This window comes from Toxotes jaculatrix, chromosome 11, assembly GCF_017976425.1.
Source record: "Toxotes jaculatrix isolate fToxJac2 chromosome 11, fToxJac2.pri, whole genome shotgun sequence".
NCBI classification, from domain to species: Eukaryota; Metazoa; Chordata; class Actinopteri; family Toxotidae; genus Toxotes; species Toxotes jaculatrix.
In genome coordinates, this window is record NC_054404.1 from 4,176,127 (window position 1) to 4,194,991 (window position 18,865).

General features: G+C 43.9%; 1 protein-coding gene across 3 annotated transcripts in view; it reads left to right on the forward strand.

Annotated features, from left to right (window-relative positions):
- Positions 1-18,865, forward strand: part of ehbp1 (EH domain binding protein 1) — a 129,348-nt gene that overhangs the window by 54,138 nt on the left and 56,345 nt on the right. For all 3 annotated transcript variants that reach the window (XM_041049983.1, XM_041049984.1, XM_041049985.1), the window contains exons 11-15: positions 6,641-6,819; positions 7,679-7,727; positions 14,029-14,856; positions 16,274-16,315; positions 16,552-16,698. In XM_041049983.1, the coding sequence (XP_040905917.1) occupies positions 6,641-6,819; positions 7,679-7,727; positions 14,029-14,856; positions 16,274-16,315; positions 16,552-16,698 (1,245 nt within the window). The remainder of the gene's footprint in view (positions 1-6,640; positions 6,820-7,678; positions 7,728-14,028; positions 14,857-16,273; positions 16,316-16,551; positions 16,699-18,865) is intronic.

Genomic DNA, 18,865 nt, shown 5'->3' on the forward strand with positions numbered 1-18,865 from the left:
TCATATATTCAACCTCCCTGCAACAAAACGAAGCCTGACTTAACTAAACAGTGTCTTCATGCGCAGTCACACATACATGGGCACACACCTTCTCTCACGACTCTCTTTGGAAGGAGCCCCTCCTCAGTGTGATTACAACAGTAATGTGATATTTCCTTTGTATGTTAATGTGTATTATTTTTCACGCTACATTCGTTCTCCTCTCCTGTTCCAGCCTTTCGCACCCCCCCCCCCCCCCTCTATTTTCCCATTGTCCCATCCACTCCACATCTCCATTTACATAATTGAACTTTTGATTGGACTTTGCTCCCTCCCCTCTGCTCTCATGCAGGCAACGTTTGAAATCCGAAGCATAATTTCATGGGTAAGATGACGCGAGGTGATCATCCTTTCTTCCGCTCTGTCTTTTTCTAATGTGACGACGTCGGACACAGAAAGCCCAGATTAAACAAATTGCTTGTTTTGATTGAAGGTGCAATTAAATAATTGAGAATGCGGGTAGTTGGAGCCCAGCCAATCAGATGAGAGGTTTTCAGTAGCAGGATGGACAGGACACTTAAGTGCACTAACCTTTATCCTCTTAAATGTGAACAGGTATTAATGTTTTTCAAGTGTGTGTGTACATCTTGGATAAGAGCTGAGTGTTACTGTGTGTTTGTCTACGTTTTCTAAACCATGTCTATCCATACAGTGTGTCTGGGTCGCTGTGCCTGTAGTGCATGCTTTCATTTCAGTATGTCTGTGCCTGCTGTTTAGTATCAGTACATTAGAGCTTGAGTGATGCATATACAGTATCTGTTCATTTATACTGTAGGCACTGCTGTCATCTGAAGTGAGTCTGTGTGTTTGTGTGCAGTGTGTGTGTGTGTGTGTGTGTGTGTGTGTGTGTGTGTGTGTGTGTGTATGTGTGTGTGCATGGACCTACTTGCCGTAGGCTCCTTGAGCGGATTACAAGTTTTAAAGAGTATGAGATTCAACACCTCCTCAAATCTGACACTCTCTGACACTGCTTTGAAGCCATGAAAGTGAGATTGGAAAGACATGGAAGCTCTTTTCTCTCCACAGAGTCGCGGGTTTATGTCATTGGGTTGAGGCCAGTTAAGTTTCCATTGAAGCGTTATGCCCCGGAGTGAGAGACAAAGCTGCCACTTAAAGCTTTTGACTTGAATCTTTTTTATGATGCTGAAGGGCCAGATTTAATGGCCTCCGTACTCGTTAGTTGTTAATTTTTGTTTAAGGCTATGTGACTTTGTTTGCTTTTGTCCATCTCAGTTTGAGGCAGGGTGACCCTGTAGTAGACTGTCTCTCAACATTTTACCCCTGAGTCTGCAGTTGTCCGCATTGCTTACAGTTACTTATTGTTTAACGGTGGTGGGGACGGGATCAAGAGGGCAAGTGGAGGACTTAAGCCTTCATACTACCTTCATGAGCATTTCAGCTTCAACCAGGGTAAAAGACTCTAGGGTTACTTCACAGAGTGAGGTAGGGGCTCCTAAGGTGTCACTCCGGACCTGATGGTGGTTATCATCTCTGTGGAGAATGCTGCAGACTCTTCTCATCTGGAGTATGAAGTGACAGGGTTGATCAGGTGGTTGGTTAAGAGGAATTTTGTCTTCTTTACATTCTTTCTCTGACGGGGGCCGCAGTGTCAATAGTTGACCTGAGTTTGGATTAGGTGATTTACCAGAACATCACATGAGGAGGGTGGAGTATCGGCTGGTATGCTTTCTAAACAGGTCATGACATTTGCAGCAACTTCAGGGGTAACAGGACGCTGTGTTTTTCTGAGCGGTGCAGGCTGTAACTGAAAAGAATATACGGAAACGGTCAGACACAGCCATCGACAATGGAGGAAATGTCCAACAGCAAGTCCATGTGTTATACCCTGATCTAAGGTGTTGCCGTGGCCAGGGGTGAGACCATTGGGTGCTGAGAAAAATACACGTAATTCAGAATATCTAAAAAGTCTGTGGCTTTGGACTCTGACTTATTGTCCAGATGTAGGTTAAAATTGCCTGTGATCATGCTTTTATCATGAGTACTGTGGATAATGGATAAGAATTCTGCAAAATCATGTAAGTAAATGGGACGTTGCTTGGGGGGGGGCCTGTATAGAGTTACTGCTAACACAGGAGGCTGACACCTGAGTATAATGGCATGATGCGCGGATGACCAAAGTCACCCGAAGATGTGTCCCTGCCGGCAAGAGCAGCTGAGAATATAGCTGCGGTTCCATCACCCTTTTTCCCCTCGTCTGCGGGAGTGGGAGGAGCTTTAGTTTGGGGGAGAGGCCTAAAACAGAGCCGCTGGTCCATCAGTGCTGAGCCAGCTTATTTCAAAGTGAATGTGCATTAAAAAGTACAGTGATGAATTAAATGACATTATTTTATACTAACTTTATGGTTGAAAGCAAAGAAGGTGATGCATAAAACATTTGTCCACAAAATCAATAAAATAGGAAATATTAGTATTGTATATGTAAAGTTAACTTAAATGTAACTTACCCTGTCTTGGACGTGTGTAATGTTGAGATACTGTCAGTATATTATTGCATTATTGTAAATTATGACATCTGTCCTTAGACAGTACAGCATTGACACATTACCAAAGTCTAAAAGCAGCAATTTCCAGCCTTAGTACACAATTGTTCTTTTGCTTAAGACTTAAGTTCAACCTGTGACAGTTTAATAATTTTCCATACCATGGTTCATCCACTTTACCGATGATTCCCGATCTCGGATCACGTCCCACCCTTCCAAATTCACATTCCGGACACCAGAGATCCTCCTCCTGACACCAGCACCAACAGGAACCTGGATGCTTCCATTTCCAGGTCTCTTCCTCCTATCTTGTCATTCAGGCATTGTAGTGAGCTTAACCCCCCCCTTTCTTTCTCTCTCACATCCTTTTCCCTTCTTCCATTTTTTTTCTTTCTTTGCCCCGTCGGATGTATGTTGTTGACACTGAGGCATCAGGAATAATGGAATCTCTTGTCAGTGGCTTGTATTTTTCGCCCAGGCTGTTAGGGCTGTGTATAATAGTAGCAGAGGAGGAGGAAGAGGGGAGGTTATGTGCCACTGATAGTAATGAAGGTTGCCTTTTCATTTTTTAATATGGAATGTTTGTGGGCCGAGGCAATGCTCTCCGCTAATCCTACCCTCGAGCCGAGCTAGCTACATGGCTGTGTCAGTGTTACACACACACACACACACGCCCAGTGACATTCGCACAGACAGATAAAAGACACACACACACAATACATACATGTGCACAACCTCCTCTAGGCAAGACAGCAAACTGTTTGATAAGTCAGGGTGCATTTCTGCTCCTCATGAAAATTTCACTCCCGTGTTTGTGTCTTAAGGAAATGCAGCCAGCTCCTGTAGAAGAAGATATGGTATTTGTTCAATATTTGATGGATATGAAAGCTTGAGAGCGTAGATGCATTTGTAAACCTTTATCAGGACAGAGCATAATGGAACAGTCTGGGCTGCCGATTGAGGAAAATTACATGAGTTTGGGTCGTGATGAGCGTGGGGTCACTGCGAGTCACTCGCTGCTGTCGCCGGATGAACACCACATCGCTTCTAAAAAACTGGTTTGTCAGGAATGAAGAAAAGTATGGTTACTGTCATTGAAGTGCATATTTTTGAAATGACACGTTGGTTTGTTTTAACAGTGTTTTTAAAGCACCCAGAGTTGAGGAAATTGACTGTTAACTACTTAATTTTCACACACTGTGTTCGGCTTCTGTCTTCATTAGTAGTATGTGTGTTTTTACCTTTTTAAAGTGTAGCTGTGCTGCATGTTTATTTGTATGTTGTGAGTGTTTGTTTTCTGTTGGCTCAGACACCTGTATGTGGAAAGGTGGGTTGGTGTGTATGACAGAGTGAGCCTTAAAGTCAGTGTGTCCCACTGGCTAATGTATGTGTTGTTTTTTTTTTTTTTTTCCCCCCCACTAGCTGTGTTACTGTGCATGTGTGTGTGTTCTCCGCTGGCTAGGGTGTAGGGTCTGCGGCACTGGAGTGTGCTGTGTGTCTAATTGCTTTAATAGCACCTGGTCTCTAATCCCAGGTAATTAGGGCGCTCAAATTAGACAGCTATTTTCAAACGTCACTTGAAAAAGCAGAAAGGGGAAGGCCTGGAGGAAGACCACTCCACACTGAAACTCTGCAAACCCACACACACACACACACACTTTTTTTTTTTTTTTTTTTTTGTGAGACAAAAACAGTAGCAAAAGCAGAAGACAACTGGAGAAACAAGTTTAGTTCAGCCAGCCAGTGCGGAGTATGTGTAAGGAAAATGTGGAGAAACTTATCATTATTAACAGTATTTTAGTCTGAATACACACATTGTGTTAGATTTTTTTTAAATGACAAAAGTATCATCATTTTTGGACAGGGTCCAAAAACAATTTGTTATTTACACTGTATCCCCATACAGTAATTGCGATCCGGTTATAATCGCTATTGACTTTCTGACTTTAGTTTATCTTTTTTTTTTTCCTCCTTCTCCTTTTTTCTTCCATTTGTTTGAGCGGCACGCAGGAATTGTCGAGGCTGCCTAAAACGTGTCTGGAGAAGCTGTGGGGAAAGGTTAAGGCCCTCTTTTAAAGATGAGCCGGAAATGTCAAGTGTCCGCCCCTCAGGCTCCCGCTACCGTCTCCCTGTACTGAGACTGCCATAGGGGCCTGTGTGACTCACACACACACACACACACACACACACACTGCTACAAAGGTTAGGAGTTGCTATTAGAGATGGCCTCCAGTCTCTTTCATCTGTTTTGGCCCTTGTGGCATCTCAGCAGGCTCCAGGCTCGCGGTCACAGGTTAAACTACAACAATAGATGAGCAAGAGGCAAGAAACATCCAGGTGCTTACAGAATACAACTAACTTGCCCATGTTGGTCTAGTACCACTTTTGTTTGTGCCTGTTGACATTACAGACCACCATATTTTTTTTGTCATAAAATCTGTCAGCAGCAAGCACGTGCAAATATCTACAAGGTTTAAATGATTAATAGACAAAGTAGATGTTAAGTCTTGTTTTTTTTTCTTTCTCACACTCCTACAAAACCTTCTGCAAGTTGTCTCATGTTCTACAAAAGGCTTGATCATGCTCAAGCCAGCAAATGTCACTCGATAATTCTTTCTCCAAATTCAAATGACAAATTTGTCCAAAGTCAGGACTCCCATCTCGTCTTTTATTTTCTGTTCGTGCAGTAGCACGAAGCCACCAACAGAGGGGGTTGGTTGGCCACCACAGCTCTTGTTACAGGGCTGAGACTCTGGCAGCGACACTGTAGTGAGCTGTGTTTTCCTCAGGCCTTCACTGTGTGTTTTAAAAACTGGGTTAACTGGCTTTGGTGGTTAATATCAGCTGCTGTAAAACTAACATCTCTTTCATTCACTTTGCACCTCTAAAGGTTAAGTAAAGGTTTGTCTTTGACCTTTTTATGGAAACCATCTCGTGCCACGGAGATTAAACGTCACCCGCCGATGAGAGAAGCATCATGACAAAATTTGCATATTGCAGCTGCTATTTAAGGGCATTGCACAAGAAAGTACACAATCAAAACTGAGTACACATTAAAGATTAACTCAAGGGCCCAAAGTCTTGAGCCTTGAGTCTTGAGTGTGTGTTGTGCTGTCAGGTAAAACGCATCAAATGTAGTTCAGAAAAGCAGGTTGTATCCTTTAAATTCTATACTGTAAATTTTCTTAAATATTCACATTGATAAGTGTTTAAAATTTCATCTCATTTTGTCTAACCGTATTAAAGCCGTTAATAGTCAAATTAAGCTCGATGAAACTTGCTTGACACTCTGCTTAAACATATTGTGTCATGTAATTAAGTCATGTGTTAATGTCATTGTCTTGCAGACAATAGTAATATGCACTTGGATTTTGAACATATTTCACAGCCTTTTTCATCTTTAGCCTCTAATGAGTTTAATCAAATCTCGGTGACATTTTTTGCCATTTCTCTCTAAAGTGATCTGTGAGAATTAACCCGTATCTATCGCTGCATAACCAGATTAGCGAATAGCCCGCTGAATAATCAGAATAGCATTGGTTCTGCTGGCCATCAGAGGAAGACCAGTGTCTCCATGCCACCAAGGATTTGTGGGATTTGGAGTCTGGGAGAGGACAGGCTCCTAATGGCGAAAGCTTTCGACACAGATAAGACTTCAAAGGCGGAGCTAATTAATAAGATGTTTACATTATCCACGGTCATACACTGCTTTGTGAATGACCCTTCATTGTGGTGCGTGTCTGCATGTGTGCGTGTACGTGCATGTGTGGGCTCATTGTATGTCAGTATGGCATGCTAATTGGATGGGTGGAGGTTTCTAAGTAAAACACTTTTTTTGAAAAATAGATAATGACACGAGAGAGGGGGACAATGTGAGCAATCTTAAAAATAAAATGTGTGAAATCTTTATTACGAATTAAATACCTTCCATCATTGCATCAGTAAACGTAATGTTGTGAAGATCATGTTAAAATAAAAACATTTCCTTCTCTTTTTCCTCCCCTCTCCATACTTCCCTTTCTGTTTCCATGTCCAATCACACCCCCTTTAAACCCTCATCCTCCTCCTCCTCTTCCTCCTCCTCCTCTCTGTGCCTGCAGCCCAGCCCCATCCCAAGTCCGGTTCTGGGAGGGAAGCCGAACGCCAGCCAGTCTCTGCTGGCCTGGTGCCGCGAGGTCACCAAGAACTACCGCGGGGTGAAGATCACCAATTTCACCACCTCCTGGAGGAATGGGCTGGCCTTCTGTGCCCTGCTGCACCACTTCAGACCTGACATAATGTACGAAACACACACACACATACATACACGCACACACACACGTGTCTCTGGCAGTATAAGGGCTAGAATTAAAAACAGCAAGTCATATTTGGGTGGAAACCAAACTGTTCATCTCTTGAGGAAAAAAAAGAATATTTTTAGATGTCCAGAATGTCAGGCGAAAGTCTATATTATATATTGTATATTTATATTAGATTATTAGATATTAGATTACGGTTAAATGTTTCTGTTGGTCATTTGGTGTCATGTTTAACGGGTTGTCCTGCTGTGGCCTTGTATCCATCATCCCTGTCAGTGTGTTTGATTAAGATGGCAGATGTGTACACACTTATTCACGCACACTCAATCTGTCATTCTCATATCTGAATACAGAGTTGTATGTTTGCTGCCAACACTAATCTCATTCTTGTGTGTGTGTGTGATCATAATTCTGTGTGAAAATTTCGAGTGTTGTGTGCGTGTGTGTGAGAGAGAGACAGATTCCTTATATGGTTAGTATTAAATGTGTATGTAACACTCAAAAGTACAGCATATGGAAAAGCTGCAGTCCCATCAAGAGAGCAGACATGAAGATAATTTATCAAAACCCTGCTCTGTGTACACGTGTGTGTGTGTGTGTGTGTGTGCGTGTGTGTGTGTGTGTGTGTTTATGCTCGTGTGCCTTTGCACTCCGGTGTGTTATTTTTACATATTTTCCACTCTATTGGTTCTGTTGATTGCACTGCTATGAAATTGCATGTTACAGTTCTAATGCCATTACATGTGACGCATATTTAAACACACCTCTTTCTCCGTCTCCCGTTTTCTCTCTCTTTTTCTCTGCCTGCCTCCTCTCCGATCCTCCCCACTGTTCTTCCAGAGACTACAAGTCGCTCAATCCTCAGGATATTAAAGAAAACAACAAAAAGGTAAGAGGCAGCCACCGCTGGGCCCTTCACACCACTTAGCTCCCTCCCATCCACGTCTCCATTTGGCCTTATTTAGAGATCTGCCATTAATCCCTGGATATAGAGTGTAAGTGTGTTTATGTGGTTGGAGGGGGGAGAGTGGGGGGGAGGGAGAGGGTGAAGGCAAGCAAATGAGTGTACTAAAAATCACACACATGCGCTACAGCCAGAACGTTATTATGACAGTTTTTATAAGACGTTCCCCCTGCTGTGATGTGTGTACATGGCCGTGCGTGTCCAAAACATGACTGAGTCACCTGGCAGAGGTGAGATGGTATCTTAACTCAGCAGCCTGCTGGGAGCTTACAAAACTGCTTCAGCTGTGTGTGTGTGTGTTAGTGTGTGTGTGTGTGTGTGTATAATAAGACCATATTTGTCTCGTGTTAAGTAGACTGTTTTTTTGTTTGTGTGTGTATTTAAAAGAGCGTGCAGGAGGGGGTGTGCGTGTGTTTATCGGTGTGTATTAGCTGTTATCTGTGTTGGCTTGAGTTTCACTGCCTCTTTGGTTTCATGCCTCTTCTCTCCTCTCCATTCTAAGAGCCTAAGAAATCTCAACCCACACATTATGTGCACTCTCTTAAACCTGAACTGAACAAACCTTTCTCCTCATAAGGCCAATGTACACACACCTGTGTGCCTCCTTGCCCTGTGTCATCACATCTGCACATTCACAGTTTGAGGTGCACCCTCGGTCACATCACCATTTTCCCCTTGTCCCTCTGGTTCTTTGTGTGCTCATTCACTTTGTCCGTACACACTTGCAAACCACACAGATGCACACTGCTGTTTTTCCCCTTTTACTCTGCGACTACACACTCGCACACTTATATACACACAGACGCCCTGTCCCCTTTCTGGCCCTGAGGGCTACACAGAACGATATGCGTTGGGTTCCTGCAGCTTGATTTCCTCTTCTCATACACACTCTGGCTCAGCGATAACCTCTGGTGGCCCTGTTAGGCATGAATGCTACCCTGTTGACAATAACCATAGTGGAGGAAAAGGGAGAGACCCAATCCCATATCTGCTAACTGCCCCTCACCCCCCTCCAGGTGCTCAAGTAGCCCTGGAGAAATTGGTTAGATATAAGTAATATGGGAATATGCCGTAGAATGTGATAGCTGGTGAATAGCTGCAGCACTGTGCCCAGTGTGCTGCGACCAGCTTCTCTGTAGAGATCTGCACCTGGTGCTGATGTACATTTGGCCAAGCAAGCTGTTCCTTTGCAGCTCTTAGAGGGGACAGTGGTAGATATCACCTGCCACCTCCTGCCAATGCTCATGAACCCCTTTAAGAATCTTGGTATATACTGTGTATATATATATAGACAACACAGGGGGATATGTCAAACAAGGTATTAGATAGTTAATGTATGTCCAGGTCTTGGTAAATTTGGACAGGCTGAATTGTGCCTGTCATTTTTCGAGGGTGTGCTACTTTTAAACACTCTTCCGTTGTTTTAATTTACATAAAATCTGATATGTGTCCTTTTTTTACGTGGTAAACAAACCAAAAGATGACCTGCCAGAAATAAATAAAAATCATTGCTACACATTTAATACAAACCTACCACATTTTAACCAGCAGCTAAGCAGCTAAGAAGCTAAGTCAATCAGAATCCAGTCTGATCCAGACTGATGTTTTCCTCAGTCAGATTAGAGAACATGAGACAGGTAAAGAACAACGACCTCAGATAAGTAACACATTTAACTGTTATTGGATCATAAACATAGCAAACAGTAAAGTGGCTGATTCTTATACTTTTATCTACCGAGAACAAATATTACCAGCGTTTATTTATATGAGGGTTATTTTTTTCCCTGGTTTCAATGAGTCTGCAGGTGAAGTGATTTGTGCTTCGTATGAGATGTGATGGAAGCTGAACTGTGAAAGCCTGTGGGTTCAGGCAAAAGGAGGAAGGAGTAATGCATCATGTGGTGTCATGTAGCACCCTGAAGGTGTTGAACAAGAGAAGGGTGTCCATGATACTGCCTGCAAAAAAAAAAAAAGGGAAGCCACTCACACCAGGCACAGTGTGGTAGTTTAAGGACCCCAGAGAGAAAGCAAGGAAGAAAGGACTGAAAAAAGAAAATGAGAGAAAGTGGAGTAAAGAAAGAAATTCAATTTTTTTAAGAGGAAATCAAAATACATGAAGAACAGAATGAAAAAGGATGATGTAAAGGGACTCCCTCATCCACAGTGTTGTATAGAGTTGCTTTATAAAGAGTTATTGCAATGTATAGAATTTATTGAATGGACGGCAGAAATGGAAATGTATAGAAACGACAACTATCTCTGCTTTTCATGGCTCGTTGATAGACATGCCCCCTCCTCCTTTCACAGTCTGTCTGTGAGGAGTGATTGCAATGAGCTCAGACTGTGCTGAATTATGACAGATAAGGACAATCAATATCGGGGGTGGGTTAAAAAAAAAAAAAAAGAAAGAAGTGAATATTTAGAACATGTTCAGCCTTTGAAATGATCTGTTATCAATGGATATGTGTGTGTATGCTAGTCTGCGGAAGATTGGGGACATATTCACACTTTATCTGCATGTTAAGAGCTCTGGTGTGCTCGGACCGCTTACTCCTCTGTCTTGTCTGTTTTGTCAGTGTACTGTTACGTGTGTGTGTGTGTGTGTGTGTGTAATGAGGCCAAGGAGAAGTCATTTGTCATGCCATCTGATAGCGTAGCACCAAGCACCAGGCTAAAGCACCCTGAGCACAGCCGTGAGGGGAGGGGGTGCAGATGATTGACAACGATAGATAGCTGTCAGTCACTGAGAGGGAGTGGAGGGAAGGCGGGGGGGGGGGGGGGGGGGGGGGCAGGGAGCAGCAGCCTGGGGCAGGCAACGGTGACATTTAGTCCAGACCAAAAGCTTCGTCAGCTGGATGATGGGAAGTGAGAAAACTAGGTATTTTCCAAAATGCATAACAGTCACACTGGACAAAAATGTTGCTCTAATCAGTCTGTGTTGAGAAATACTGAGGATGAAATTTATTGACAGTCATATTTCAAATCATTATCACGTATAGTAATATTTTTAATAAGGATATACAGCTAGCATACCAAACTATGCTAGCAAAAACACCCACGGCCTAACAGAGCCACCGGATCCATTCACTATATGTGTCCAGCATTCAGGCCTGTACCGTTCTCTTGGTGTACGCCACATACGCACTCACCCACTTGTGGAGAATATGGTGAAGGATGACTCATCTGACCACATCACTTTTTTTTTTTTTTTCCACATCTCTGAAGACCAGTGCCCGCGGGTTTTGCACCACTGAACTCTCAAATGTGCATTCATCTTTGTGATGAGGGGTTTATGCTCTGCAGCCCTGCTATAACATCCCTCTCTATGTGACTGTCGACAGTCTGATCACGTCCTGCACTGACATTCTCAGTCACCTGAGGAAGAGTTTCTCCTCTTTTTTTTTTTCTTTACGTATCGCACTAATGCACGAACATGACGGTCATCAAATTTTCACCGTCGACCACAATTTCTGACCCTAGTTACTGGCGTCTTTCCCATAAATCTAAATACAGAAGTCACTTTCGTCACTATTCTTACTGAAACACAGGCCAGGTGGTCGGTCTTTCTGACTGAAGCTGCTGTCATTCGTTCCCCGACAATGGAGCGCTCTTTCAAAGTCACTCAGTCACTCACATAGCATGATTAGATGTTAATTACTTAATTGCACCATGCAGCGCATCTGTGTGGAAGCATCTGCATTCGTTATGTTTCTACACTCATTTATTCTGGTTTTTTTCTTTAATTTGCCACCCGTCTGTCTGTGCACCATCCTCCTGCTGTAAATACTCATTAAGAAACCGGATCCGCAGCTGAAAATAGTTCCCAACAAACTTCAGTTTCAGCAGTGTTTGCTAATAACTACAGTGCCCCTTTAGTTTAGGAAATTACTAAAACTTTTTAATATGTGAGCCCTTTTTAAATAGTTACATTTATAGTCAGGGCCAACGGGCATGGGCCTGAGTGCCATGGACTGGGAAGGAAAGTGAAACTAGTGCTGGAGTCAGAAAACAGTTCCCCTAAAACCAACTGGTCTCACCTCAGTCGTCATCGGTGTCTCAGTATGACATGACCAGTGCCTGTGAAGCTATAAGAGAATATATAGGGAGAATAAAGCATGCCACTGAGGTTAGAAAGACTGTAGCACACGTCAAGACTAACATCGACCCTGAAACAAAACCCAGCTCAAGAGCCTCCCTCCCTCCTTCCTCTTCATACAGCTCTCACTTTCTCTCGCTCTTTTCTCTCTCTCATTCTTTCATTCTGTCCCTATTGAGCAGCAAAGTTGTCGCTCTCTTTCACAGCCTACCCTGGGCGAGAGGGGAACAATGCAAGCACACTTTGCTCCCCTGAATACGTGTTAGAAACCCAATCAGGCCCTCTTATTCCCCATATTCTTTCTCTTTCTTTTCTGTCTTTCTTTTCTCTTTCACACTCCCTTTCTGCCGGGCGGAGGAGGGGGGGACTTAAACAGGCTCGCTGTAAAGCCAAACTCCTCTCTGTTCTCCCCTTTTCTTTTTTCCCGCCGTCACTTCTTTCTTCCTGCCTTGTCTTTGCAAGAACAAACACACACACACACACACACTCTCTCTCTCTTACATACACCTCATTTCCTTGTGCAAGTATAGATGTTCCACCCATTGTTACCCTTTCTGTCAATAGAAAGGGACAAAAGAGGTGAGAGTGAAAAAGATTTCTCCTAACAAAAGACATCATAATTGATTGTAAATTGAGAAATATCTCTCTGTTAAAAGCACCACCTTCTTATTCTCCATTTCTTTCTTTCCATGCTTGTGTCTCCAGTTCTCTCTCTCTCTGTCTCTCTGTTATAGAAACAAGTGCATTTGAGGAAATAAGATTAACTACATTAACCAGGGTTTGTAACCAGGAGGTCTGTGTGCGAAATCAATGCCTTGCTCCCTCCCTACATAATGACGACTCAGCAATTTACTCTGTAGTGACTGATTTCAGACTTTCAAACTTACTTTCAAACTTATAACTGATAATGATTATGCGCCATCACTGACAATGGGGGAGGAAGTGTTGCTTGATTTATACTCCACATAGCAGTTAACCCCCATCCTACTGTATACACCTACAGGATTGTGGGTAATGACTCAGCACGGGCTCTCTCGTAGATAGCAACCTTTAACCCATCCTTGAAGTTGAAGTTGCTCAGTGGCCATGACCTGAGACAGTAGTTGTACAAGAAAGCGCCCACATTTAATGGGTGAATGCAAAGGAAGTAAGAAAGAGAAGGACTTTTATTGAAGCAGGATAGGTCTGACAAGGAGTATGCAGGGTCTTCAAAGCAATCCCTGGGATAAATAAAGGTTAAAATACATGGAGGAGTGTTTGGAAGTCAGAGAGGGAGACAGAGAGAAAGAGAGAGAGAGACTGATGGACTGGGGAGATCTACGGAGGCAGTGAAACAAACAAGCACTGCAACAGGTTGGAATTTGATCAACACTATCAAGCGGGCCAGATACAAGCTGTGATACCTGGAAGAGATGGATGGGGAGGTTGTGTGTGTGTGTGTGTGTGTGCGCTGTTAATCTATTTATTTACCTGTCATTGGCTGCGATAATGGTTTTCATCCCTTCTCTCTCTCTGTCTCTCTTTCTCAGTCTATCTGGTGATGGGGGATTGGGTTTCGTGTGTCGCTTGATAATCAAACCTGTATTTTCTCATCAGACTCTAATCAGACCAATTACACGCGTGACGGAGAGCGTGGGCAGGTTGATGTAGGCGACTGATAAGGACACACACACACACAGACTCACACACACTTTGGGATTAAGCGCTCTGTCTTGGGGTGTCTGCGTCTCTTATCTGGGACAACCATCCCTGACATGACCTGTCAGCAGTCATGCCAAAGGTGTCTCTCATGCACAAACACACATGAACACATACACACATGGATCATGCGTGTAATGCAACCTGCACCAAAAACAGCCTATGTCAGAAAAAAGAGACCAGACTTCTTCTATCTCACCAACTGTTGTCACCACCCCATCTCTCTCAACCTTTGTTGCTATGGAGGATATTCGTGTCTTTATTCAGAATTTCTCTCAAACAGTAAAACATTTTTCCCAAATTTGCAGGTAGGCATTACTTGTAATGTTAAAATGGTTCTGTGGCATTATGTGAATCTATGATTGAAAGTTTGTTCACTTTTGTGTCTTTGTGTTTTATAAGTGTTTTTTTTTTTTTTTTTTTTTTTGGCAGGCGTATGATGGCTTTGCGAGTTTGGGCATCTCCCGTCTCCTGGAACCATCTGACATGGTGCTGCTCGCTATTCCTGACAAGCTCACCGTGATGACCTACCTGTACCAGATCCGGGCCCACTTCTCCGGCGAGGAGCTCAACGTGGTGCAGATAGAGGCCAACAGCAGTCGCAGCACATACAAAGTAGGCGACTTTGAAACTGATACAAATGCCTCCATAGGCCAGGACAAGTTCTATGCGGAGCTCAACGACGTGCAGCACCGCCAGGCTACCTCTCAGCCTGCTGCATCTGCTGGTGGTGTCAGCACTGAGTCCAACGGCACTAAAGCCACTGAGGAAGAGGTGATGGAGCCAGGTTGGAAGTCTGAAGCTGGAGCAGTTTCAGCCAGCTTGCCGACAGCAGGGCCTTTGCAATCCTCACCTCCTATTCCATCACCGCGCACAGTATTAGCCGCCTCAGCGACAGACTCGACCCACGTGACACCACCAGGCTCTGAGGACAGGGGGAATCTGCTCAAAGGCAACACTTTAGACCTCAGTGAGCTACCACAGAGAGTGGAGAGAGAGATGGAGAAAGAAAGACACCAGAAGGAGGAGGTAGGAGTGGATAGAAAGGAAGGAAGTACAGAGCCAGGGTCCCCCACCAGGAGAGGGGCTCCCTCCTCCTCCTCTTCCTCCTCACCACCACACCAGAAACTGGGCTTTTCTTATAACAGGGACGCTGACCTCATCAAGAAGAAAAGGGCCAGCCTGCGTCACTCGGAGTCTGAGCCCGCCTCAGACACTGTCTCCCCTCCGGTGAACCACACAGACACGCCTCCCAAACAGGTAAACACCCAGAAAAATAATGGCATGTAATAACAATAAATATGCAGAGAAGTAGAAACAGGAGAGTGTTCATTCAGGGTTTTGAATATTCGTGAACAAGTTCATTAAGGGTTTGCAAGAGATTAATTAAGCTCTCTCACGTCTAATTATAAATACTGTACCTTAAACAACCTCTGAATCAGTCTGTATGATGTAGACTAATTCTCATCTTGCTACTTAAGTCAGGTATTAAGATTCTGACAGCGTTTACCTGCAGGCACCTGCTTGGCCCCTAAATGGATTGTTCAGGTTTTTATCCTTGCACCCTGGGTTTGATTGAAACTTTCACAGCTACATCAGTCATAAGACAGAGGATGCTGTGAACATTCATTCCCTCCTGGCACTCGCTCGCTAAGCTTCAAATCCCGACCTCGTTGATGCTATTGCGGAGATGACCGTACCGAAATTCTCCCCGTTCTGCATTAGATGTTGTCGTCACCTGTCTCGTCGCCGAGACCCAGACACATCAAGGCCCGGGCCGTTAACCTGTGGCGACTATAGAAGGCACCCAGGAGAACCCCGTGCTTTGACATTTCATTATATTTTTCATTATATTTCTCATCCCTTCAGTTGATGGCAGTTGGTGCCGTGACTGCTCAGGCGTGGCGACGCTTTGCGCAGAGCACACCTCATCTCGTCTCTCTCACACGCGCTGGAATGCACCTGTGTGCGTGTGTGCACACAGTCACACGCAAACACACATTGAATACATTGCTGCCTGTGTTGGTTAACCCCAGATTACCGCTTCCTGTTTACAAGTCGAAAGGTCACGGGGCAGGCGGGGGCCAGCGGGGGGAGGGGGGTTGGGGGGGTGTTATGACAGCTATGACACCCCATTTTGATCTGCTGTTATCTAGTTGGCGGGATGCATCCTCGGCTGTACCCGGGCCAGATTTTACTTGTTGAAAGGATAAACATGTTTCAGTGTTATTAACAGCTTGGCTGTAATATTCCTCTGTCTAAGCCAAATGTTTGCACCCCCTTATAACACAGCCAGGATTTACCCTGCAGATAAAATTCTGAGCTAGGTGTGTTTTTTTTGCTTTCTTGTGTCAAAGCCGTCATGCTCTCCACACCACTGGGCTCACAGCCCTGTCTGGGCCATAATACCAGAGTGCAGGTCCTGTGTATGATGGGGAATATACCCTTCTCCTACCTTTATGCTTGCTTGTCTAAATCCTTTCCTACCACCACCTGCTTATAATGTTCTTTTCTGTGCCGTGTCACTTATTTAGTCAGCACATTTGACTAAATAACACAGGTTCACTTCATTTGTGACAGTTAATTTAGAACTTGTAACTTTTAAGTGCAAGTCCAGAGGTATTTTTGGAATGTGGCTGCACACCTGTATTTAATTTTTTGGTTTTCTTTTTCAAAGGAGCCAACGCCTGCCCCTGTATCAAGTCCCCCAGCTGAGAAGGTGAGAAGTTTTTAAGAAATTTTGTCATATTTCTACAGCTTTTCACATCACACACTTACAAATAAGAAAGTGTACGAAAGTCTGCCCATCTCTTACATCCATAAGGGCTTATTTCGACGAAGCACACCGTGTTTATGACAATTTTAAGAAATCAGCTCTACCCAGTCATGGTTATTGTCTCTAGCATTGTTTAATCTGATCCCACTCACTCACACTCTGTTTTTCTGCACACACAGAAGGTGCTCTCTCGTCAAGAGGAGCTGAAGGAGAGAGCCAGGCTCCTCCTGGAACAGGCCCGCAGAGACGCTGCAATGAAAGCCGGCAACAAGAACGTCACCAACTCAGCTGTGACTGCACCAACCAGGGCCACAAACGTCTGCGATGTGAGTCAGAGTGGTGTGTGTGTGTGTGTGTGTGTGTGTGTGTGTGTGTGTGTGTGAACTGTAGGAAAAGACAAACAGGTGAGTTCTTTGGTCATTTTTAAATAAAATCAGATCTGACTCACAGCTGAGGAAGACTTTGAAGTCTCAACTTCAGGTTTTGTGGAGGGGGCATGAGTTTGAGTTGTCTGTCCCTGCCTCTCTTCTTCACGCACTGGAGTGTTGTACAGCATCACCTCAGTGTGCAGGAACAGCTACTAGAGCGACCATCAGCCTTTTCAACAGCCTCATGTCGCTTCCACAGTTCTGTATTTGCTGCTCACTACGCTTGCAACATGCTGGAAAAGCCTGTCCAAACTGTCTCATCCTCTGGCAGTCCACTTTGGTAAATCCTTTATGAGAAGGCTTTGAGAAGGAGAGAAGACTTTTCCTTATTAACTTCTGCTGAGACTCTCTTATGGACTGCTGAACGTCACAACCTGAACATGTCAGTAAGAAACTGTGGATGGACTCACTCTCTCCCTCTTCTCTCTATAAGCATTTTACTCTCTCGCTATTTCTGTCTCTCTCTCTCTCTCTCTTTGGTCATCTTGACTCTGCACAATTTTTATGACATCCCGACCAAATTTGCTGCCCCCTCACTTTCCCCGAACGCTAAGTAAATGTTGTACACAAACACCTGTCAGCAAAAGTACATTCATGGTAAAGTGGGGGGGTGAGAATCGCTGTACCGAAGCAAACTAGACTAGAGACGACGCGAGTGAAATTGCCAGCTCTGAACCGAGCACGCTCCACTGAACATAATATACTGGCAGTGGGAGGGGGCACACTGATGGACCAGGAGTTACCCTGGGAAAGCGCTCTGGTCAAATCCTCAGTGACGTTTCCAAATGTTTCAGAGAAAGGAAAGGAGGGAAAGGAAAAAAAATGGTCTTGTGACGACAAGGGATTTGAGGAAAAAATGAAATAAATACCTTTTGGTAATGAAATATCTAAAAGGCAGCAGCCACATGCCCCTGCATTTGCTGCATGAATCCTTAAAGAGAAATATGCCCTTGAATTAGATGTTTTTTAAAGTGTGTGTGTGTGTGTTTGTGTGTGTGCATGCTTGTGTATTTAAGTGTGTTGTCAGTGTTTGTCTGTGTGTTTGTAGTAGGCATGCAAATGTGTGTCCATGTCTGCACGCCGGCCCCGTAAATAACCATTTCGGCATAATCTGAGGAAATAAATGAGGACCTTCCAAGGACTGGTGGCGTTAAAAGTCTTCAGAGGCAGGAAGCAAATTAAAAGAGTTCTTCAAAAGCTGTTGCAGCGCCCATATATTTCCTCAGCGACAAAAAAAAAGGTCCTCTTCCGTCCCTTGTTGTGTGGCAAGATGGCCGACTTCACTTAGATTAGCTCCTTAAAGTAGACAGACCCACCCCTCCACTCCTTCTGCCTCGCTCTCCTCCTGATTTCCTTACTCATTTCCAAGGACAATTGGTTAATAACCCCCTCACACACACACACATGCACACACACTGCTCCCATGCATAAGGGAAGGCGGGAAAGGAGGAGGGGCGAGAGGGAGATATTGAATTGTTTACACTTTTTTTAATAGAAAACATTGATCAAAGGAATACGACTGGCCTTGAGGCCAATGTGCTGATAATTGTTAGTGATTCAGATTAGATTACTTGATGTCTTGTTTTGATTAGCGTGTGTGTGTGTGTGTGTGTGTCCATGTTATCAGCTGGAGAGGCCCAAGCCTTTCCCATTTAACTCTCCATCCGTTTAAGTAGGTGCTTTGTGGTTTAGCATGCATAAGGTATAATTTAATTCAATTAAAGCAGGCTTCATTCTTCCGGGGAAGTGGCTAATGTGGGGGCAACAGAATGATTTGGGCAGAGGGAGAGGAGGGGGCTACATCTGCTGTTGTAGGGATGCAGCGTTCTAAGCACATAAGAAATCAGTTGGTGTGAGATTTGTATATCTTTTAACTGAACTCACATAGGTCAGTTTTATGTGGCAGCACAATTCTCTGTGGTGCTGAAATGTTTAATCAATCAGTCAGAGTAATATTGAAATGTTAATTGATAATCAAAAATAATCGTTAGTTGTAACACAAATCAAATCTCCGATCACAATAGGAGCATTTTGTTTTAGATGAGTTTGTTTTGAACTGTATTAA